The sequence below is a fragment of the Sarcophilus harrisii genome, chromosome 4 (assembly GCF_902635505.1).
Source record: "Sarcophilus harrisii chromosome 4, mSarHar1.11, whole genome shotgun sequence".
NCBI classification, from domain to species: Eukaryota; Metazoa; Chordata; class Mammalia; order Dasyuromorphia; family Dasyuridae; genus Sarcophilus; species Sarcophilus harrisii.
The window spans coordinates 392,911,826-392,937,749 of record NC_045429.1 but is presented as its reverse complement, the minus strand read 5'-3'; the positions used below and the strand labels follow the sequence as shown (position 1 = coordinate 392,937,749).

General features: G+C 35.0%; 1 protein-coding gene across 1 annotated transcript; it reads right to left on the bottom strand.

The window, feature by feature from the left end:
• Positions 1-3,657: 3,657 nt before the first annotated feature.
• DR1 (down-regulator of transcription 1) lies at positions 3,658-25,353 on the bottom strand. The gene is made up of 3 exons (XM_003769658.4): positions 24,725-25,353; positions 13,328-13,491; positions 3,658-5,794 (listed from the first exon to the last, which is right to left on the bottom strand). The coding sequence occupies exons 1-3, from the start codon at positions 24,942-24,944 to the stop codon at positions 5,645-5,647; spliced, it is 534 nt and encodes a 177-aa protein (XP_003769706.1). The 5' UTR covers positions 24,945-25,353; the 3' UTR covers positions 3,658-5,644.
• Between the last annotated feature and the right edge of the window lie 571 nt (positions 25,354-25,924).

The following is a 25,924-nucleotide window of genomic DNA, read 5'->3' as shown; positions in this document are numbered from 1 at the left end:
GCTGTGTGACCCTGGGCAAGTCACTTAACCCCAATTGCCTGAGCAGCAAAAAAAAAAACCAAAAACAAACAAAAAAGAAAAACTACCCATGCATATAACCTGTAAATAAAAGGCTATTAAATAAAATTTTTTAAAAAAAAAAAAGAATTTTAATGGCTAAAAAAAAAAAAAAAAAAAAATAGTTGAGGAAGCCTCAGAATGTTCAGCCAAGAAAAGAAAGGAGCAGGAGAGATGATAGCTATCTTCAGATTTTCAATTCAATAAGCAATTACTATTTCAGACATGAGGCTAGATGTGGAGGATACAAAGCCTTTAAAAGGCTTATATTTTACTGGGAGAAACAAGTACACAGGTAAATAAATGGAGTAACCTTTGCAAAAACATGGAAGCAGAAGAGAAAATGTTAAGTTCAAAGTTGGCTTCATCAGCTGGAACAGTTTAGTACTGAGCAAGGGCTCTTCACCTTTTTCTGTATTGTTGCTCCCTATGGCAATCAGGGACAGCCTATGGATCCCTTCTCAGAAGAATATTTTTAAAATGCAAATAGTTAAATATAACCGGTTACAAAGAAATCCAGTTATAATGAAATTGTTAACAAAAAATGTTAAGAAAGTTTAAGGACCCTGATTAAGAATCCTTAGTCTTAAAGGATGGGTTGAGATCAAACTGTTGAGGTTTTTCAAAGTAAGAAAATTTGATAAAATTAAAACTAAGAAGGAAATTTGAAGATTCTTGAGTGAAATGCCAGACCTGTGACTTTAGAAAGTATCAATCTGAAAACTTAAGAATGGGTTGATTGGAGAGGAAGGGAAACCAAGTAGGAAGCTATTGCAATAGTCTTAAGCCAGAGGTGTAAGAGAAGAGGGTAAAGTAGTCAATATGAACAGCTATTATATGAAAAGGGAATTAAGACAATGAGTGTCTGTTTGGCTTCAGAGCACAAAACTTTAAAACAATTAAAAGAGGCAAATTTAGGCTTAAAAAAGAGCTTTAACAACTTGAGTTATCCTAAAGGATAATACTGCAGAAGCCTTTATATTTGGGGGGGTTCCCCCTACTACAGGCCTCCAGACAAAAGCTAGAAATGCTTCCTGATATATAGGTAGACTAGATAGTTGCCGAGTTTCCTTTCAGCTCCATGATTCTGATTCTCTGACTGAATCAATGGTGTAAAATAGTAGCCCCAAAAGAAAACAGATTTTAAGCTGCAAAAGACAAGCATTGTATCTAGAAGGAAAGGTGATATCTGCCCTAGTCAGAGTACTTCAAGAACACTTCTGGTGTTCAGTTCTGGGCACTATATTTTAGGAAGGACATCAACAAACTGAAGTGTATTCAAAGAAGGGTAAATAGAATGGTCAGATTCTAAAAACCATATCATTCAAAGAATAGTTGGAGAAAACACTTGGGAGGTAGAGCGAAGAAGGAACAGTCTAAAGTTTTGAAGAGCTACTATGAAGTTAAAAAGAGGTATATTTTGATTTGAAATAAATATTTAGTAATCAGAAATGTCCAAAAATAGAATGTATTAAGTTGGATGACTCCTTGTTTGGAAAATCTCTACAATATCCTGATCAGTTTCCTTTGGACAGGGTAATCTCTGAATCCCTTTCTTTCTGTCTTACGTTATACAATATAAGTAACAGCTGAAGCCAACAGTGGGCAAGCTCTTCAAAGGGAAAAGTTTAGAAAGAGACTGAGGAATAAAACACTAACAATTTAGGAATGCTAACATTTAATGAACTGAAAGAGAAAGGAGCTAGAGACAGAGAAGAATTGTTAAGAGTGACAGGATAACTAGCAATAGTATGTATCATCACAAAAAGAAAAAATTTCAAAGATAAACTAAAGGGTCAAATGTTTCAGAAAAGTCAAGGAGGATGAGAACGGACAAAAGGCTACTGGATTTTATGAAATGCGTAGACTACATTTATTGTTTACTTGTTTCCAAGTTCTTGCTGAGGAACAAAAATTCCAAATTTTAACATTATTTTTTATGGGAAATTATGAGCTTTTTAAAGGTTTCTAAGAATTACTGGTTGTATGTATGTATGTAGATATATATGTGTATACATATGAAACTATTTTCCAATCTTATTCCACTCCAGAATCTTGAACTAATATATTCATTAAGCTGCATGTCTGTGCAGAATTATTAAGTCTATCAAGTAATATCAACTTAATTATTTCAGGAACACTTAACGATTAAGGAACAGAAATGAAATTTGAGTGAAAGAATCATTCCATCTACCTTCAAATTTCTACTTTTGGTCCAGTTACAACTATACACCAATCTACTCAATGACTTTATTGAAACATTTTTTGGTGCAGTTTTAGAGCTATAAGAAAACAGATCAGTTTTTATCTCCTTCTGTCAATAAGAATATTATTTCTGTAGATACAACTTTACATTTGACATATAGAAGTATCTCATGTTTAAATTAATCTCTTATATTTTAATAAAGGTCAGATTATTGAATATGTTTACTTTTTCACTTTACATTCATAAATGTAATTTATCTAGGCATGTTTTAATATCTCATAAGGTTAGGTTTGTATGTAATCCTTGATCTAATGTTAACTATTTAACTTCTCTAATAGTTACAAACATTGTATAATTAGAAAATACACATTCTATCTTTGAGAAGCATTACATCAAACTATTGATTGCTTTGTTAACTTTTTAAATTTGACCCCCTCCCCAAATCAGTTTTTCCTTATCACAGATTCCTTTCTTACCCAATTTGTTTCTGCTCAGTAGCAGACTTCATATTGTCTTAAATTTTAAATTCTTATTCCTCAATATTTCTGATTAGCATTGATATTATTATTATTAGAATTTTACTGAGTACATGATACTATTGCATCACATATGGGAAAAAATTTATTTTGCTGTTACTTTTATTTGATTAATATTAAACTGAAATGGACCAGATATTTATTGCAACATGGGTAAGCTATATTTTCTGGAAAGTTTCTACTGTTTATTTGAGGTTAGAGAAAGCCTTGGAATAAATTATTATTCTATAACATTAAATGTTGTGCCATCAGTTTATATCCTCATCAAACACTGGTAGATCTCCAAAGTGGCCTAACATATACAAGATAGGAAGTACAAGACTCAGAAATAAATTTGCTTTTATAGAAATACAGAAATCTTTGCCCCCTTCCCCAAAAGATTCTAGAAATTTTGATATAACTGAACAACAGGTGTAAGAAAATGCTGTCCCTAAGGTTTAAAAACAAAGCTAAAAGCAAAACATTATGCAATCTGCAACTATTATCATAGTTGGGTACTAAGGTTTATATAGTTCTTAAAGATTTGCAGGGTACTTTATATACACCTCTATTTGCTGCTCACAACAGGCCTATGAGGTAGGTAATGAAAATATTATCTTCATTTTACAAATAAGGAAACTGAGGCTCAGAAGTTGAGATTTGCCCAGATTACAAAGATAAACACATTTAATGTAATCCAAGCAAACAAAGAAGTGAAACAAATACTGTTTGCCAAATGTGAATCTAAGCCTACTAACCAAAATCATTCAGCAACATTTGTACCCTTTTGATCTATGCATTTTGGAATTGGCCAAATGGTGAAGAGAAAGTTCTATTTTTGTATTATAAATGTATGCAATGTATTAAGTATAAAAACAATTTATAAAACACATCAGAATTTTATTGCTTGAAGAATACAGCATATGAAAGCATAAGAATGTCCAAAGGAAAAGTCACAAGGATCCAAACATCATACATACCAGATGCAGTAAAATATTAACCTGAACTCTGCATCAGAAAAAAAAAAAAAAAGTGTGAAAAATATCTAAGTTAAGAAAAAGATTCACTTAAAATATAAAGTGTAAGGATGTTACAGTACAAATTAGAAAAGCCAACACTGCATATTAACATAGTGATTACTCTCAACTAGCTTTACTACCTTTGGTACTTATTGATACCTTTAAAAAAACGAGTTGCTTACTCGGATCTTGCCCAACATACTTCATGCAATATCCATGAAATAATTTCAACTTAAGCACTCCAACAAAACTAACCTTTTCATTGGAGGAGGAAGGGTGGTATGTCAAAAAAAAGGGATGTATTTAATAAATACTTGATCACTTTTCATTTTCTGAAATAGCAAAATCTGATCATTAAGAAATCCAAATTCCTGTAAACCTTACATGTTTCATTTTCTAATTAAAATGGTCATATAATTTTTTTTTTTTAAAGAATCCTAGCAGTTGTCAAACCTGCTATATAATTTTTTCAGCTCTGCTGGAAATCCCAAAATTTAAGGATATGGATATCTGACACAAGAATTGTGGCTTTTCCTTTCTGTTTCCAAAATGTGAACAAGTATGCTATTTCTTCAATACATCAGAATTAACAACCATTAATATGCTTTACTGGAACAAAAGAAAAGCATTTCTTTAACACATTAAAAGTAACCATTAGTTTTCCTTGTGGTGCTCATCAGTCATATGGCATGCTGTCCTAACTGAAATTAAACCTGATTAATTTTCTGTTATTAAACCCAATTAGGGTTAAGAAGACAATGATGCCATTTCTAAAGGTAGCATAGAAATAGGCCTGTAACCTAGTCAGGAAAATGTTAAATTTCTGCTGACAAAAAGTAAATCATAAGGGTGACTTTAAAAAAAAAAATTATTCTTTTCCAGCAAGCATGTTCATTAGCTTCCATTCCTCCCCACAAAGGTTTGAATATTCACCAACTCCAGTTAAACCCATGGAACCCACGCAAATGTTTCATCAAGTTCCACCCACTCATTTTAATAATATGAACATGGTTGGACAAAGCAAGTAACACTATCAACAACAATTATTGAATTGGAGTGAAATAATAAGAATCATGACAGTCCTCAAAACAGGGCAGTCTTTGAAATGTAATAGTTTAGTTCAAGATGAATAGATGCCATAATAAAACCTTGGTTTTTACCCCTATACAAAAAAACAAAAACAAAAACAAATTGAATTTGTACAACTCCTATTAAACATACGTCTTCCTAGCATTGTATGTGTTTGAGTTTTTTTAAACAAGTGTATTTAACTGAGCATATATATTTATTACCTTTTTTATTTATATATATATATATATATATATCTCCTCATTTTTAAAAGGACAAAAAATTCAGACACTGTAGAACTGAACTCTTTGTTTTTTTTTTAACTAACCTGATCCAATGTCTACTTGTATCATTCCCACCCATCCCCCCCGAAAAAATAATTAAAAATTCCCCATATATGATTTTTATAGTTTAGTTAAAAGGGCAGAGGAAATGCACATGTAGATTTAGAGCTTCTGTATAAATCTCAATGTATTTTATAAACTTGTAGTTTACTGTAACACTGTTTATTGATCAAATAAAGGACTCACTGCTATCTAAAATTTCATAAACACCATTAAAAATTCAAAATTGATATGATACTGAACCTTAAATCTTCAAGAGTTCAAAGAGAGTTTTTACATGTATAGCACACAATAGCTGAAACTTAACAGCAGACATCCCGAGAATACCAATGGCCAGTCCACCAAGATGCATACAAAATTACAGATAAGCATTCTTTTCACTTTTTCATTGTGCAGGAAAAAAAATCGTGAGAATAAAAACTCAGCTGGTGAATTTCAGATGTCATCTTCATCATCTTCGTCCTGAGAAGATCCTGCTTGATGGGATGCACTGGCTGAAGCAGCAGCAGCCAGCTGTGCTTGTTGGGCTGCTTGCTGCATCTGGAGCCATTCTTGCTGAGCCAGTTCTGCTTGCTGCTGTCTAGCCTAAAAAGCCAGACCCACCCCCCAAAAAAAACATTTTGGTCAAAGGCAAATATGATCAATTAGAAATATAAAAGGTAGACATTTTCCAACTACTATAATGCATACAACAGAAAGACCTAACATTCCTGCAAGAAAACTTAGAAGGAAATGTAGCCTGAGGAAATTATTAAATTAAAAAGCAGCATTTTTGTAAATTTAGAAGGTTTCCCATGGATATCAAACAATTCTTGGCCATTGTCTTGGCAGAGAATGAAAAATAGTTTATATAAGATACTAATATTTTTTGACTACAGTTATTTTATTTATATGCAACACCTTGCTGTCTCTATTCTCTTTCCAAACTGCAAGCCTTTGTTATTCATGGTTTTCAATTGCAATTGACTTTTGTAATATAAAAATAATTTGTCATAATTTAAAAGTTCGATGTGGCATTTTCAGATCTTAAAAGAGCACTACTGCATGTGAATCCAATAAATAAATACTTAAATATTGTTCTCAAGGCCTTTGCCCCTGTCCCAGGTATCCTCAAATTTTTGCTTCTAACCACTTTTGCTACTTAAAGTATAAAACAATGATAGCATGGGGAAAAATTGCTTGTGAAAAAAGCAGTGAAACAGATTTAGGGAGCCAAAAGAAAATTAAGAAGAATGATGATGAAAAGAATGGGAGAATTAAAAAACAATCTAATCAAACAAAGGACTTGGGGGGGGGGGGGAACATAAAGCAATTCAGAACAGCTATCTGGACTGCATTATTTAAGATTCATCCAGACTAACATGGGTAAAAGTAGTTCTGAATCTAATATTTGATGTCACAAGTAAGCATTGATGAATTATGCCCTCCCACAAAAAATTATTATACCCAAATAAGTAGTTTAACATTTTCTATTAGCTTTTCAAAATTCAATTACTTATCCTTCCTTCACTTTCTACTAGACACCTCAATATCTGAACCATTCCTATCCAAGGAGAAGTCCCAGTAATGGCACTGGAAGGATCAGATGGTCAGATCAAAAACCAAAAAAAGCTGTTTCCCTATAAGAATACCAAGAAAATGCCACACCACACAATAGTAGTTTGTCTCTTATGATATCAAACACTTTATGAAAGAATATCATTATCCTGAATTAAATTAATCAAGGGATTATTTCTATACTTAATATATCTGACACAAGAATTGTGGCTTTTCCTTTCTGTTTCCAACTTAACATCCTTTATTTCTCTTAATCTTTTAGGACTCTATCATCTATAAACCTCTTTTGAACCTACTTTCAGTCTGTACCACATCTTGGATTAACAAGTACCAATATATAAACTTATTTCCTTTTATTTGACATAAAGAGACATATACACTTGAAATCATGTAAGTGGTTCACATTTATTTATCATTTTAAAATTTCACAAAGCAGTTTAGGTACATAATCATATTTGACTCTCACAACAATCCTGAGAAATAGGTGTTATTATTATCATCCCCATTTTAAAGATGAAGAAACTGATAGTGAAGTTAAATGAGTTGCCTATGATCACAAGACTATTTAAGTGCTTGTATGATAGAAATCATAGTGGTATAGACAGTAAGTAGCACAAGTCATGAAGCAGGGATCACTAGTCTAGAAAACTATGGGGAAGGGTCCATGGAACGAGTGGGAATTGAGTTAGGTCTTGAAACACAAGCAGGATTTCAACAGATAGAAAAAAGAAGGAAGGCATTTCAGTGACAAATGGATGGGCAAAGGAATGCAACTGAAAACACACATGTTATTAGCCTTGTTGGAACAAACTAAGGGAGATACATCTTGAAAGACAAGTTGGAATGTGGACTTCATCCTAAACTTAACAGGACACTATCAAAGGCTATGGGTCATGAAAATGACATAATAAAAGCTCTTTTTAGAAAAAGCAGTCTGTTGGCAATTCATACAGGAAACTGAAGGGGTTGAGTAGGAGAACAGACTTTACTCAAAACAACTTAGACTAGGCTATTATAATCTAAATGTTGGATGATGAGGGTTTAGGTTAGAGTAATGGCAATGGAAATGGAAAAAGGTCTTAGGATCATAGATTTGGAGTTGAAAGGGGCCTTAGAAAACACTATAAGCAACTGTCTAATTTTAACAGAAAAATTGAGTGGTTAAGTGAGTTATTCATAGAACTTGTGAGGGTCCCTACGTAGAATTCAAACCCAAATCTTCCTGATGCCAAGTTCAGAATTCTGCTGCCTCTCAAAGAGTATCAGACATTGGGTATGAGAAGCAAGAGACCAGCAGAACTCATATATAGGGAGAGATTTTAAGACTGGATGACTAGAAGAACATTGCCACTGACAGAATCAGGGATAATCAGAAGAAAAGATAATTTTGGGATGGTGGAATATGTATTTGTTAAACAAAGTTTTAGAAATGCTAGCTGATGACAGTGTAAGATATCCAAACAGATTAGGCCAGAAGCCAGTCAAATACACTTTCACATATAAACTCTGTTGGAATCTTTACAAACTGTTAAGCCATTGGAGTTGATAGAGACAATAATTATCTAATTTGGCATGGTTCAATATGATTGATTTGATCTTAGAAGGAGATATTTTGGGCCAGAACTTGAAACAAGTACTAAGTACAACTGATAGAAATGATGCTTGTATTCATACCTTTGGAGAGCTCATAGAAGCAAGAAATATTTAAGTACTCACTGGAGTTCACACGGTTTAGTATGAGATATCCGAATTTACACCTCCCTTAAGCCCTGCCTCCAGTAGGAGAGTTAACCTTTGGGAGATCATATATATGGAGGAAGCGCTTAGAGCTTAAAAGAATTTCTCCGGAACATTGACTGGGGTCAGAGAGGAGCATTCTGGGAGGAAGCCCACAAACCCTCTCTTCGAGGCAAGAGAGATTCATTGCATCTTCCACCTTGGTGTTGGCTGGAGGCTGAAGAAAGCAGAGGCAGAAGCCAAGGACAAAGCTGCAAGAGATCTTAGAACCACGTATTATTGTCTATCAGTATTAGCAACCCATCACCCTGCAAGGATTTGCTCTAAGGTGTGAACCAATAAGCACTGTATCAATTCTATTGAGTTAACACCAGGACCCTGACATCACCCTTGAGTTTTCACCTTGTTTCAAGTTGAGTTGACACTAAGATTCCAACAAAACTCCTTGACACCAAGGAAAGCCCTAGCACAGGGTTGTTGTACACACAGTAGGCACTTAGTAAATCCATCATAGTGTATAATTCAACTGAATTTAAGGGAGTAAGTTAGAAGTGGAGATTAAAAAAATGAGATTCGGGCATAAAGGTATGGATGAAAATATGAATGTAAAAGGAGACAGTGGAGAAAAGACCAAGGATTTAAGAACTCGATCTTCGTGTACTCTTAGAGTTAGGGAATGGAAGAGAAAGGATATAGCAAAGAGGTAGGAAAGGAATAAGAAGTGTCATGAGAGCCAAGAAAGGTCAGTTTTAAGAAGAAAGAATGGTCAATGATCTCAGAAAGGTCACAAATGAGGCCTGAGCAAAGGTGACTGAATTTGGTGGTCAGGATATGTCTAGCAAAAAGCAAGAACAAAGTATTCAGTAAAGGGGTAAAGACAAAAAACACATAATATGAGATTACAGAAAAAAAAAAAAAAGATTACAGAAGAAAAAGGCAACAGATACAAATTGGGCATTCTTAAAATTTTGCAGTGCAAAGAATAATACAAATAGGACAATAGCCTGAAGGGTCAACAGGGGTAAAGGTTATTTGGGGATGAATCTATGCATAGTTGAAGGCAGAGGGACAGAATCCAAGACAGACTGTAGGCACTACAGAAAGATGTTAATTAAATTCTAGAGAAAACTGGAATGAAATTTACAGCATCGATATGTAGGAAGCAAGTGTAATAAATATAGAGGAAACAACAACACCAACAACGGGGAAAAAAAAAAAAAAAAAAAAGAAACTCACAAGCCAGAGGCCTAATTTTATTTTTCTGTGAATTATTGCCTTGCCTTGAATTATTCAATTGCAAAAAGGGTATTTTACTATAATAAGTTTAATTTCTCAATTTCTATAAAACAATTTATATCCTACAGTTATTCTAGCATATTTTCTTTGGTAATAGTATGACTGGGAATTTTTAAACTGTCCAAAGTGTTTTAAGGATGGACAATGATCAAAAAGTTAATATTTCAGGCATGAGAAAAACTGAAATGCTCAACAAAATGATACATTAATTTAATGATTAATTTACTATGGCTCACCATGACACAAAATTTAGGCATGTAAAATTTCTCACTAAAATGAATAAAAATTTCAAGTACAATGATGTATTCACATATATTTAGAAAGAAATTCAAGCAGTCTAAAAACACTGCAGTTACTTGCACAGACATTTTTCTGAGAAAATACTTTAATAAAACATCTTTTAAACATCAAAAACAAAACAAAAACAAATTTGATTTCTTCAATTGGCTGTGAGAACAGAAAAGCAACATAGGATATTAGGCCTCAAAAATCACCACCACCAAATGTCAATTCCATGCATAAATCCTACTTATACACTTTACTATGACATAGCAGTGATTCTGAGATCTCAAAGAGTAGGTATAATCTCTTACAGATTCTACATTAGGCTGGAAAAGCTATAAGTATGAACCTGATGACTCTGTATGTTTTATGTGAGATCTAACCTGGCTAAATACAAAGACCTATTACCATCAAGTTGACTTTTTTGGGCTACAATAACTGATAAAATAGTCAAATATATAAAAGAACTCTCAGTTTTTATATAGCCCCTTTTTTTGCTTCCATAGTAAAGTACCAGAATAAGAGAAATGTGTTAAGAAGAAGAGTTTTAAACAATATACACATACTAAATTCCATGCTGGCAACCTTAAAAAAAGGGAGGGAATTTAATTAGGTACAGAAGCTAGAAAGCAGTAGAGAGAAATAGCCTTTTGTGTTTGGAGTGTGTAGAAGCAGATGGGAGATTTTCACCCACCATAAATGATCTTCATTTACTTTAAATAAATTTTTACAGCAGAGTCTAATTTGACTATATCCTCAACTTTCTTAACTTCAAAGACCTTCTTTTTCCACTCTATTTCTGCCACATACCAACAAAATCATTGTACCTTGGACCTCTCCATTTTATAGAACTGCACCACTTTCAAGATTCTAAAATCCAAAATTCTATTCTCTGACCACAAACTTCTATACTTTTGCCTCTACTACTCTCACTCACCTTTTATTCTCTCATATCCCCTATTTGCCTCATGAAGGAGTCACAGGAGTTCTTCCTAGTCTCCACACAACTCAGGCTTTATCTGTCTCTCATACTTGGTCTTGGCAAGCATGGTATGGTCCTTTAAAATTTACCCGATTATCACTCTAAATCACAATCCCTGACTTTGTTATTCATAAATCTCCAATCCACAGCAATTCCTACTGTACATTTTGGTTTTAAAGGATGCAAACACTACTCAGAAAATCATGAAACTGCATTGAATTTATCTGTTATAAATTTCTATTGCATCATCTAAGTCCTTATTTCTAGCCAGCAATTCTTATATTCTAATCTTACTCATCACAATGACTGTACTAAACATTCTCCTTTCTCCTCAAACTCCTAATCATACCTCTATCATTTCTACACTTCAACCAGATAACCTAACTTTCACTAACAAGTCTAAGTCATTTGATGAGTTCTCTCAATTTTCCCCCAAATTCTTAGCAACCACTCATTCATTACCTACTCCTTTTGTGTCTGAGGAAGAGATATTTATTCCTTAATAATAATTATAATAAAAGCCAACATTTATATAGTAATCTGTTAGATACTATGCTTTACAATTATTATCTTATTTGAATTATCTCCCCACAACAACTCTGAGAAGCAAATGCTGTTAATATCCCTATTTTGCAGTTGAGAAAACTGAGACAAACAAAAACTAGGTCATTTTCCCTGGGTACAGCTAGTGCATATTCATGTCTAAGGCCAAATCTGAAATTAGTCTTCCTGATTCCAAGACCAACATTCAATCCACTGTAGCACCAGCTGCCTCTCATCAACTCGGAATTTCCTAATTATCAAATATAGTGGCTTTTTGTCAATCTTCATCCTTCTTCACTTCCTTGAAACATCCAAATTTATTGACCACCCCACATCATTCTGGAAACTAACTTGTCTTTCTCAAATATTATTCTTGCTTTTAACCTCTTTCCTAAAAACTACTCCAAGTCTTTTCTTTATTCCTTACAGTGTTTCCCTAAAATATTATCCTTAGGGCACTTCTCTTTCTCCTACACTCTCTCCCAAAAATTCCTATGCTACCTCCACAATAATTTGACTTCATCTCATAATCTCCTTTCTACTGCCATCTCTATAAAGGTAAACCTATAGGTCTTTCTATATCTATGATCCCCACTTTCAATCCATACTTCATACAACTGTTAAACCATTCTTTTCTTCTGAATATATCTGATTGTATCACATTTTATTTTAAAATCCTCTGATGTTCTCCTGTAAAGCCTAGAATTTCAAGGTCCTTCATAATTTGATGTCACCCTAATTTCATAGAACTCCCTTTCACATACTATTTCAGACTAAAGAACTTATTGTCCCATATCCAATCCCTGTACTTTCCCAGCTCTGTTTCCTATGTTTGGAATGCCCTCTTGCCTTATGGTAACTACCTATCCCACCCTTTAAAACTGAAATTAAATATCACCTTCTCCCATCTGAACTCAGTATACTGTTGAATTTAAGTATGCATCCTATTCTCTATCTCTTGTAACTATCAAGACAGAGCCTGTGTCTTATCTAAACTTTGTATTATATCTTCCTATATCTTCAGCACATGGCATGTAACTATCGAATTCTTTTGCCAGTTCCTTTGTAACCAATAATATATATCTGCAAGAAAGCTGATCAAAAAATAGAATGCAGTGCCTTCAGACCTAACATTATACTCAAGTCAGCAAAAGAAACCCAGGCATAGATGAGGTTACATTAGAATTTTCTCATTCAAAAGAATCTTAGTGGGAGGGGGCAAACAGAATAAATGGAGTGGCAGCAACTCTCTTTAAAATTTAAAAAAAAAAAAAAAAAGAAGAAGAATAAAAGCACAGTCTTTTTTAAAGTGTCATGAACATGGTTTAATCACAAAGAGGAAGTTATCTGGGCATCCTACATGGCCCTAATTATAACAGTTTTCATTAATGTTTTCTATAAATGACTTTCATCATTTTATTGTACCTTAATCTTATACAAAATCATATGATACTTGTAAATGGTCATTCTATATAAAAACTTCAAAATAAGTTTCACATTAAAAGATATTAGTTCTAAGTTCACAATCTTAGAAAATAGAAAAAAAAATGCTGCATTTACTATTTTTACAGATGTCAAAACTGAAACAGATTCAAACACTAGACTGCACAGGCTTTTGCAGACCCAAAACATCACAGATTTTATAATCTATTAAGATATTTATAATGAACTAAAAAACCTGATAGGATTCCATATAAAACCACAAATAGTATAATACTTACTTTGGCAAATAATTCCTGTTGTTGTCTTAGTAGTTCTTCTTCAGGAATGCCAAGGTTTTCCAAACGAGAGTTGGCCTTTCTTCTTTTTAGGGCTACCGTTTTGCATTCTTGTAAGACTTCTTTCACTTCACTGATATAGGAGCCAAAGCCCAAACTTTCTAGTGCTACACAGAAAAAACAAAATCAAATCAAACTTAGTTTCTACACCATTAAATCTGAAGAGGGATAGGGAGGAAGTAAATAACTTTCTTAGGTATGAGTCATTAAATTTCAGTTGGTCTTTTTTCTATCAATCCATTTCATAGTTATACTAAAAATTAGCTTGAAAGGTGAAATAATAAGTATTTTACCAATATAAAAAGCAAAATCAACTGACACAATGGTTCAAGCTTCAGAATTCGGGCTTCCACTTTTTGTTCTCCCATTGAGAGATCAAAGCATTTCCTATGAAAAACTACCAATATTAAGGGTATATGATTTTGGAAGCATGCTCAACCACCTACAGTAACTCATGATTTAGTCACTCAGAGGACCAGGGGAAAAAAAAGAGCAAATATTTATCTTATTTGTTAATAGTAGATTTTTATGTCAATTGGATTGAGAAGTTGGCACATTTTGATGAGTTTCAAATGGAGAAAATGGGGGGGGGGGATAATTTTTCCTTTGTTCAGAAGACAAGCAGGAGATTATTTTCAGCAAATTCCCTAAAAACTGACAAATTTAAAATATGCTAGTGGAAATGAAATGCCATGTATATACAGAACTACCAATTTGCTTTTCCCAAATATGGAAAACTAAATAGAAAACACCACAAAAACAAGAGATAGGGATAAATTTAACCTCTTATTCAACTATCATCTCATTTGATGCTCACAATAACCTTAGGAAATAAATATTATTACCCCTATTTCATAGATGAGGAAACTGAAGCAGAGAGAGCTGAATTGATTGCCCAGGTTCACAATGTTTGAAAGTGCCTGAAGCTAGTTAGGGATCCTATTTTTCCAAATCCCCTCCAACATTTGCCACTTTACTTTTCTGCCATATTACCTAATTTGATAGGTATAAAGGAACTTCAGAACTGTTTTAATTTGCATTTCTCCAATTAACAGTGATTTAGAGCATTTTTTTCATGTGATTACAGATAATCTAGATTTCTTCTGAAAACTGTTTATAAAATTTGACCATTTATCAATTGAAGAATAAATCACGTTCTAAAAATTTGACTCCATTCTATATTTTTTGAGAAATGAGACCTTTATCAGAGAAACTTGCTATAAATTCCTCCTCACCCCCACTTCCCCTAGCTTCCTGCCCTTTTTAATCTTTTTAATCTTGGCTGCATTGACTTTGTTTCTGCAAAACCTATATATTTTAAAGTTATTAAAATTTTCATCCTCTAATGCTCTCTCTTGTTTGATCATAAATTCTTCCTTCTAGAAATCTGATAAAATTTCCATGCTCCCCTGATTTGCTTACATCAACCCTTTATATCTAAATCATGAACCTATTTTGATCTTAGCAATATATGGTGTAAGCTGTTTGTCTACCCTTAGTTTCTGTCAAATTGTTTTCCAGCAATTTAGTTAAAATGTGAAATTTTAAACCCAAAGATGTTTATCAAAAATTAGACTACTTTGACCATTCAATATTGTGTACCTAATTAATCTGTCCCATTGATCCACTACTCTACTTCTTAAACAGTAGCACACTGTTTTGATGATTACCACTTTGTAGTACTGTTTGAGATCTACTATTTGTAAGCCAACATTCCTTTACATTCCACCCCTCCCACTGATTCCCTTTATATTCTTAACCAAATCTTTCTATCCCTAAGATGATAAATATTCTATGATGATAAATTTTTAAATTACTTTTTCTAGCTCTATAAATTGGGGGGGGGGGGGGAGAGTATTTGAATGTATGACACTGAATTAATTATGTAATTTAGGAAGAATGGTCATTTTCATTTTATTGATTTGGCCTACTCACAAGCAATTAATATTTCTCCAATTATTTAGATCTGACTTAATTTGTATGAAAAATGTTTTGTAATTATGTTTATATAGATTCTAGATTTTTCTTGGGAGAGAGACTCCCAAATATTTTATATTCTTTTATATTGACTATACTGTATTATTCTAAATGAAATGAATTTCTCTTCTTGCTGGACTTTATTGGAATATATAAAAATCCTGATGATTTATGTGGGTTTATTTTATATTCTTCAACTAAAGTTGTTGATTCTCTAGGATTCTCTAACTATACCTTCACATCTTCTGCAAAGAGTGATAGTTTTGTTTCTTCATCTTCCATACTGTTAATTCCTTCAATTTCTTTCATTTTTTATTGTTATAGCTAATATTTTTAATAAACTACTGAATAACAGTAGTGATAATGGGCATCCTTGCTCTAAGAAGATGATATTTCTGTTTCTTGCATGGGTTTTCTGCAGTCAAAAAACCCTCAGAAACATCTAGTAATAAGTGCATCTAAATGTGGCTAGGTTTGTCATTAGATTATGCACAGCAAAGTATCCGTCAGGAAGTATAGTTTAGCGGATAATGCTGGATTTGGAGTTGGGAAGACCTGGGTTCAAACATTGTTCCTTTCTGGTTGTCAGCATTCTCATTTGTAAAATGAAGAGACTGAATTTAACTCTCTTTGAGGTTGTTTCTAGCTCTAATTCTAGGATCCTGTGAAGTCTTTTCAGCTTAGCAGAATTTGCTACAACTTGTGTTCTGCTAGTATAGTTTTCAAGAACATAGAATATAATTTCTGTACCATAAAAAGACATGAATGAAGGAGTCTAAATGGAGATACTTTGTAAAGATATTCAAAAAATCTGATTTTAGGAAACAGGAATTTGAACATATTCCTTACCATTATGCTACATTCCTTTAGATATTCTACCTGATGTCTGAAAAAGTTTTTGTGTCTATGATCTTTAAAACGAGTGCCAAATATGCATGTACAGATTCGTATTATTATATAGTTGCTGGTTTGTATAAATAATCTTAAAGCTATCTGACATGATTTTGTTGTTGAAGTTATTTCAATTGATGATGTAACCTGTCACAAAATGCAAATATTTGATTAAGTAATACTTGATATCTCTAATAATGTGAGGTAGAAAATGACAAGATAACACCATTAACAGTTGCCTGTCAGTATTGAACACTTCCCCTTTCTTTCCCTAAGCATTATGTGAAAGACATTAAATATAATAAACCAAGAAAAGGCATTGAAATTCATTACCTTGGCACTTCAGACCTTCTTTGATGACCAATCTTTCCCAGACTCACCATATTTTTTGTGCTGATATTAGTTTCTTACCAGTGAATACTTCCCCTAAAATACTTTCCTATAAAAACAGAATTAAGCTAAACTATTTGAAGTAAACTTGAAGAAGTTTTAGGGGGACACATTTTAAGAAAGATAAACTAAACTGAAAAATGTTTAGAACAGGATAATCAAAATAGTAAAAGGCCTTAAAAGTCAGATGTAATATAAAGTCATAGGGTAATTCTCAGGTAGGGATTAGCTGAACAAAGTGCAAATGTTTAACTTAAGAGGTGGCTTGGCAAGGATGGGAGACATGATAATTTGTCTGCAAATAGTAAAAAGACTATCACGTGAATGGAGATTAGACTTATATTTGGCTCCAGAACACAGGACTAGGAGCAACGAAGAGGGATGGAAGCTGATCAGGCAGATAGATGTAAGCATGTATACACAAAAACTTTAAAAATAACATAGTGATCCAAATGTAGAATGGATTGAATTAGGAGGTAGTGGGCTCTCTCTCACATAAGTTTTCTTTAAAAAGACTAGATTGACTACTTGTCAAGGATGTTATAAAGGGGATTCTTGTCTGATCCCTTCCAACTGACTGACAGCATTGAAAAATTTCCATTTTTATGTTAAAAGAAAGTTAAGACGCGTGTTTTAGCAACAATCATGTGGAACTATTATATTTGGATTTTTGTTTATTATTATTGTCTTCATTACATAAGATATCTACCTTATACATAGATCTATATAGATGTAGATATGACAATCTCACTCAGACCACTATTTGAGGAAAAGTCCAAGGTCATGCTTCATTTCACTCCAGTCTCTCTAGCTATCTATCTCCTTGCCCACACACAGATCTTCCCCCCCTCCCCCCCACCTTCCACCTTTTTTGTAATCACGAACCATGATCAGATCAACTTGGACAATTCTCTTGTATAGGGAGTATCAATTTACTCTGCTATCTCAGTAAAAATCTCTGTAACTTTCTGGATTAACATCACCCATTACAAAATTCATTATTCTTTAATGTTCTAAAATAGGTGATCTCCAGGGTCCATCTTTATTTTTTGTCTTTGTATCTCCACTGCTCAGCAGTTTTTAGCACTAAGTAAGCACTTAAATTTTTTTTTCACTCTTCCTACATCATTTTATATAAATCTTCTCAAACTTTTTTATTTGTCATAGAAGTAGGGGAAATAAGTCTGACAGCCAAATTTTATAAAGAAGTAAACACAAATATACTAGACTTAAGAGGGCAATAGAAAAATGATCAAAAGGTATATCTTTTATGTTTGATAAGTTTTGATTTCATCTTCTGAAAATTGTCCATATTCTTTGACTATTTTTCTATTGGGGAATGGCTCTTAAGTATGATAGTTTTGAGTCAACTCTATACATACCATATGTTGGATTTTTTGTCAGAATGTTTGGTACAAAATTTTTATCCCAATTTAAAGTTTTTCTTTTAAGTTTTATTTTGGTGATATGAAGGCTTTAAATTAAATAATGTTTTGGTTTTATAATCGCCTGTATTCTGTGCCTGGTTATTATATTTATAATGGATCATATGGTCCTGGAGGGTAGTAATGTTTTAGTCTTTTGTTCAAGTTTCCCAGGCACCTAATAAAGAGCCTAGCACTAGAGGTGTTCAAATAAATGCTTGCTGAATAAATGGAAATGCATAAAAAAAATCCCCAAAACTCTTAAGTTGCAACATCATACTACTCATCAAGTTGGCAAAAATGATAAAAGATGGAAAAGACACAACACTAATTCATTCTTGGTAGGTCTGTGAATTTGACCATTCTAGAAAATACTTTGGAATTATATAACAGAACTGTTTGTACCCCTTTTATTTCATTGGTGAATAGAGAAAACTCAGTAAAGAATCATCTGCACCAAAGTACATAAGTAGCTGGTTTTCATTTTAGGGACTCTGAAAGGTAAAGTGACTTGTTCCAGAACCATATACCCAGTTACATTATGTGGACTTTTAATGGAGATTTTCCTGAAGCTACTAAGCAATGCAATTGTTTGGTTTCTATCTCAAGCATGTTAATAACAAAAGGTCCAAATGTAACAAAATATTCAATGTAGCACTATGTTGCATCAAAAAAGAAAAAGAAAAAAGAAAACAAATTACATGCTTAATGACTGAAATATAACGTAATATACTGAGTTATACAGTAATCAAAAGAATCTATGACCTCATTATTTTGAAAGTTCAACCTGAGCAACTCTTGTCCATATCCTCTTACACTCCATGTATATGGGAGAATGACCTATATGGTATTCAGATAAGACTGATAGCAAGTAAAATATTGTGAATGCAAAGGAGAGATATAGGCAAAGTATTAGAAAATATGAGAAGGAAGAGTTCATTTCCAGCAATGGGAACCATGGAAGCTTTCATATAGGAAGAAGAAAACCACAATAAGCCTTGAAGGATTTTGACAAAGACAGAAGGTATTGACCTTGTAATGATTTCTCATGCCCAATATTCCATTTAGAATATCTCCACATATTGACAGCGGCTGTCCCCATTCACTCCCTTTTTCATCTCTCTTAGAATTCCTATTTCTTCAAGATTTGATTTAAGTGCTACCTTCCACATGAAGTTTTCCTTGATTTGCCAATCACTCCTTCCCAATCTGCTAATCCATTCTTACTCCAAAACAACTTTACATTTATTTTGTATGTATGTATGTACACATGTGCGTATACATAAAATCAAATTCACACATATGTGTGCATGTAAGCATATAAATTCCTTGAGAAGCAAGACAAGCTCATTTTTCTGTATGGCAGACACACAGAAGGCTCCAAATAAATGCTTGCTGATTATTAAATTCACCAGAAGGTTCCACTCAACTTGCAAGTGAATTTTCTTCTCTAATCTAGCACATCAATACAAAGCATTCAAGGTCCACCTTTTCGTCTTATACATATCTTCAGTGATGTCTACCATTCTACTTAAATCCAAGTCATTATTGGTAATGCTCCAATCAACTTATACCCACGATGAGTTTCTTCATTGGCCCCTTGTTTATCTGACATTCAATTCTTCCTATATCATGAAGTTCCATTCACAATCACATGAGTCTTTGTATAACAAACCTTTGGAATTCACTGAGAATACTGCCTAATTTCTCAAATGCAAGTCAATCCAACCTTCCTCTTTATCAATTCTGAGTTCAACTCATGCTCCATCTGATTTGACAGGTTACCCATCTATTTACAGTTCAAATAATGTATATTCATGTCCACTTTTAAGAAAGAATAACTCTCTCTTTTTCATTTCTAAAAATTTCACTGAGGAGGTTCTATAGTGTTCCCAGGATTCAATGAAATCATAACTGCAAAAGTGATCTGGCTAAGTCACTAAACATTTGCTTCACCAATGTTTAAGATTGAACAAACAATATTAAATAAAATGACATTTAATTCCCAGAAGAGTTATCAATGAATCAAAATTTACAAGTATTACTAATAGAATCAATTTACATGCATTTTATTTGTAAAACATGGTAGATACTAAGCTAATATTTTAAGACATTTTGCATAATAAAGGTTATTATCTAGAATATAACACTTTGCAAAAAAAAAAAAAAGAAAGAAAGAAAACACTTTTTACTATGATTTATTATCCAGTGATAACAATCATTCTAGTTATACAAAATTCTGGAGTGTTTTAAATCTTTACTAATAGAATCAATTTACATGCATTTTATTTGTAAAACATGGTACAGATACTAAGCTAATATTTTAAGACATTTTGCATAATAAATGTTATTATCTAGAATATAACACTTTGCAAAAAAAAAAAAAAAAAGAAAGAAAGAAAACACTTTTTACTATGATTTATCATCCAGTGATAACAATCATTCTAGTTATACAAAATTCTGGGGTGTTTTAAATCTAAGAATAAGTAAAACCTTTAAGAACTATGAATGAAAATAATTCTTCACATTATAAAGAGACACAAGAGATGCAATAAAAAAAAAAAGTTTAATACCTTTAAAAACATGTATTAAGAATTACAACATACAATTGGTATATAGGAGGGAAAATTGCTACTTAACTAAAATATTTAACTATGTATAAGTCATTTTCATACATAATCAATGAATTCTGAAATTTGACACAGTAAAAAGAGGACCAGGTCTGGAATCAAGAAGATTCATCTTTCTGAGTCCAGCCACTCACTTAATTATATGACCGTGCTCAAGTTACTTAACCCTATTTACCTCAGTTTCCTCACCTGTAAAATGGGCTGGAGAAAGAGATGGCAAACCACTACAGTATCTTTGCTAAGAAAAGTCCAAACAGAATCACAAATTAGACATGACTGAACATGAGACTGAACAACAAACTGATACCTAAGCATTTTTAAAAACATTCAAAAAAGCAGTTACTAAACAGGTTTAAATTGACACTTTTACTGTGCCAAAAAACTGCTTTAGTAAAAGAAACTCTTATGTTGCTAAATATCATCACTTGAACCACTAGCTAGGATAACAACATACAAAATGATTACCATAACATAAAGAGGAAAAGCAGCAAAACATAGCTACATTCTGTATAACTGTATTCACCAATCTTGACTCCAGGGAAGAGAAATATGGGAGACTGTTTCCGGTCTTTTTTAACCTCCACTTCTAAGTACCTCTATGTTTTATTCAATAAATGTCATCTTTCAGCATAATAATAATAATAATAAACAACTTTAAACCTGCCTACTAGAGTGCCCCTCTTTTTAAGAGCAGAGCTTAATTTGATGGGTAGACAGCTTCTATGTTCCACTGGTATCCTCATATTGCCAAAAAAAAAGGTGAGGAATATCCCCAGAAGATAAGATGGACAAAAATGTGTGGAAAGATATATTATATATCAGTCACAGAGAATAGGCAAACATGGCTAGTTTTCAATCTCCATTGGAGGGAATACTTATATGAATGACAAATCTACTATGCCATGCAAATTACACACAAATCATGAGAACCTTTGGAAAAAATTCCTTTGTGATTACTTCCCACCCACCTCCTGAGACAGGTAGATACAGATATAGCACTGGACCTGGAGTCAGGTAGATCTGAATTCAAATCCAACCTGAAATCCATACTGCAGAGTGAACAGCAATAGACCTTCAATCTAACAGAAAAGAGCACAGGAATATAGTAGATAATCAGGTTTCTAATCCTTAATCTTCAATCTTAAATAAATTTAAACACTATGCACTTTGGTTTACCCATCTGCAAAATAAACGTATTTGACAAGAGTACATCTTAAATCCTTTCAAGCTCTAAATCCTAGGTTACAAAAATTAAAAACAAATAATATATATAGCTAAAGTTCTCAAAATTATTTCACAGTTGATTCTGAGTTGAATATAATACTGTTAGGACAGCCAGGTAGCACAAAGGAAAAGGAGCTGGGCCTGGAGTCAGAAAGCCCTAAATTAAAATTCAGCCTCAGACACTTACTAGCTGTGTGACCCTGGACAAGTAATTAGACCTCTACTTGCTTCGATTTACTCAACTATAAAGTGAGGATAACAACAGTACCCAACAACAGTTCGCAAGATTATTGTGAAGAACAAATGAGATAATATTTGTGAATCTTTACTTCTCTACACTACCCCTTTATTTTTAAATTGTTTACAGGACAAGAGAAACCAAGGTTAGGGTTTTTTTTTCCCCACTAAGGCCATAAAATTTCTAACAAGATACACAAATTCAGGGAATGATAGAGAGAGCACGGGACTTTAGAGATCATTTAGTACAATACTGATTTAACAGATGAGAAAGCCAGAGACCTGAGAGATTGTCTTCCAATAAAGCAACATGTTGAAATCCACACCAGAAAACATTTTCACAGGCAACACAAAACACTATCTGAGAAACTTAGAACCTTTTGTAATGAAGCATGACCTTCACACAAAATACTTTCTGTCAACTTAAGATGTACAAAAGCTTTTCAAAATAAAGCATACAATTGATGTCATAAAATTATTTTCACATGAGGTTCTTTTACAAGTCTATTCAGATTAATTGTAATCATTTTTCTTTTTTTTTGTTTTTATTTATAGTGACTTTGCTGAATTGACTCTGGTACCGAATACTGTACGCCAAAAGTGGCAAGTGAAATGTCCAGAGGCAAAAGTCTAATCTAGTTCATTAAAGAACCCATCACTAAAATCTAACTTCTTCAGCAACCTAAAACTACAAAGAATTCTGCAGCTTCACCACCTGTATAAATGGTGTATTTAAAACAAATATGTACAAGAAAGTAGGTCTATATCCACATTTATAATTTCATCTACAATTCCCCTATATTTCCTAAACCTAGGTTTCCAAAGTGTAGAGATATTCCTCCTCTGTAAAAACATTAAGAACACATCATCTAATGATTTTTTTAAATGCCTGCAATGAAGGAGCCTCCAAAAAAAAAAAATCTATATAATTGCCAATTTCTAATAGTGAAAAAGGGAAGTAGATTGTGTTTTTAATAAACACACTTTCACCATGAAATCTATTAATACAGCCAATTGGCTTTACTGGAGTTTTTTTCTCCCCACTCAATTACTAAGAAATCATGGTATATATTAAAACTATTTCTACCATCAAAAAGGAACTACAATGGGTTATTTATTTTGTCAATGTTGATGGTAAAATGTCACTGAAGTAGTAGTAAGTATATTTATTATTAGCATAATGCCACATCTGTACAGTGCTGCAACTCAAGTATTTCCCATATCACTCTGATGAGACTGTTACTATATAAATATAGGTATATAAAATATATATGCAAATGTGTAGTATGTATTTATATAGCAATATGTGCATAAATATATATATTCACATCAATTATGAAACTCAAATAGTAAAAGGTAAACTACAAGCTCACTTAAATACTATGGTTTTGTTAACTGAATTTTAAAAAGCATTTTAAGCAACTGAGACACAAATTGTCAAGGTTAGAATTGATATTGAAATAAGATCATCATTTCAGATTCAAATACTTTTCAAACACTAAATGGATAAAATAAAAATGAAAGCGTTATATTGCCTTCCTTAAGGAGGGCAGCCAGTACTCACTCAGCCCCAAGACCATCATGATGTACTAAAAGTCTCCAGAATATCTCCATCTCTTGACACTTGACAGTACCCTGCACATGATCTACTGCTAACTGATGAAGTTGTTTTAAAGTGCAGTTCATGAATGGCTGTCTGTGTAAATCCAAGTGAGCAATTCAAGGGGGAAGAACAGAAAAATATTCAACGTAAAAACCCTTGGAACAAGCTCTTGGCCATATTAAAATATATTCTCTTTCCAGTACATAACCTGGCTGTGGGTAAGCAAAGCAGAGACAATGAACATCAAAGTAACATTCATTCTCTTTAAAAAATAAGAAAGCTTCCTCTGCCTCCACAACAAAAATCAAAAACTGAGTATTTTTCTTGAAGCTTTCACGTAATGAGGAACTGCACAAAGTAGAAAACATAGTACACCTCTATTCTAATTCAAATACCCATCTTAGGCTGAAATTTTTTACTTTCCTACATAAGAGATTGTTTTCATTTGTCTTCGTATTCACTCCCTCTTCCCCCCCCCCCAAAAAAAAAAAAACCCAAACCCACCAAAACCTAAGTTTTTCTGGGCTTCATGGCCGTGAAGCCAGAAGCCTCGTGTTCTTTTTTCGGTTGTGCTCCTCTCTAGGTGTGCCTGATGCGGGGCAAGCCCACGAGATCTGGTTGCTTCACCTGATCCCCGAGCGAGCCCACGACTAAAATCCTAATTCTCTCTTGGGACGTTTTGGGACACAATCCGTGCCTGCCATCATTAACTAGTGCTGTGAGGAAGCACTTCGGGGGTGCCCAAAACATCACGTCCCTCCTCTCTCAATGCCGGTGTTGCTTTTAAAGGGCAAAAAAAAAAAAAAAAAAAGAAAAAGAAACACGCCGGACGTCAGGGCGATGGGCCGTCCCCTCGGCGCGGGGAGAGCCCGAGGCGCGAGCCCCGCGCTGCGGCGGCGTCCAGGGGCTTCATTGTTCCCCCGGGTTCCACTGCAGCCGCGACCCCGCTTCCCCCGCCGCTTACCTTGTATGACATGCTCCGGAGAGATGGTCTTCTTTTCGGATTTGTTGCAGATCTCGTTGGCCTCGGAGGAGATGAGGTGGATGAATTCAGTGCAGCAGTTCACCACCAGTTCCCGGGCATCGTTGGCCACCCGGACATTGGGGAGAGTCTCTTTGATCATCTTATTGATAGCAGCTCGGGGGATAGTGAGATCATCATCGTTGCCAGACGAAGAAGCCATCGTCTCGTCTCTACCTTCCTCCTCTCCTTCTCCCGGCGTTTAAAAAATTCCCTGGTTCTAGTCCACTGGCCCGCAGAGACCAGAGAATCTTCCTCGCACGAGGGCGCGGGAGCCTCTGGGGGCGGCGCGGCGGGGACACAAGCCCGAGGGGGGGGTGCGTGTGTGTGTGTGTGAGGGGCGATTCGGGAATCGCGGACACGGGAGAGGGAGGGAAGGCGCCCGGCGTGGTCCGGGAAGCGGAGCAGTTCGGGAACCACCGCCTGCGAGTCTCCTCCTCAGGGGGGCGGGCGCCGTGTCCGCCGGCCCCGTCCCCCGAGCCCTAGCGCGATCCGGGGGCCTGGGCTGTCCTCTGCGCCGGGCCGACACCCCACGCAGGGGCTCGGCTCTAGAGAACCGGGGCCGCCGCCGCCGCCGCCTCCGCCGCCGCCACCTGCTGCCGCCGCCGGCGCCACCAAACCATTCTTCGGGCACCGGCACCGACGCCGCCGACTCACAGCATGTCGGCCGCTGCGGCCGCCGCTGTCGCCGAGAAGAGAACACGGAGCAGGGTCGGGCAGACGAGGAGCCGCTGCGGCGGCCGCCGTGGCCGCTTAGCCCGGATGCAGGTCGCGGAAGCAGGAGCGGCGAGAGAGACGGCTTCTCCGGGGGCCGGGGAAAAGGGTTTGCCAGAAGCTGCTCCCGACAGCCTTTGCGCGGGCGGAAGCGCCGGCCTCCTCAAAAGTCCCACTTCACTTCCGGCGAGGAAGAGCCGCTGCCGCCCTTCCCCCCGCGGGCGGACGAGGGGCCCGGGGCGGGAGGTTCCTGAGCCCTCGCGGGGTTCAACGGCCGCTTCTCGGTCTAGTTCCCCCAGACCGGTCCCAAACGTCCCCGAGGTTGAGGGGGGGGACCCGGGGAGTGCCGGCGGCAGGAGGGCGGGCCTGGCCCCCTTTACCGACCCCCCCGCAATTAGCCCCTTGGCTGGGGTCGCGGAGGGGCCCGAC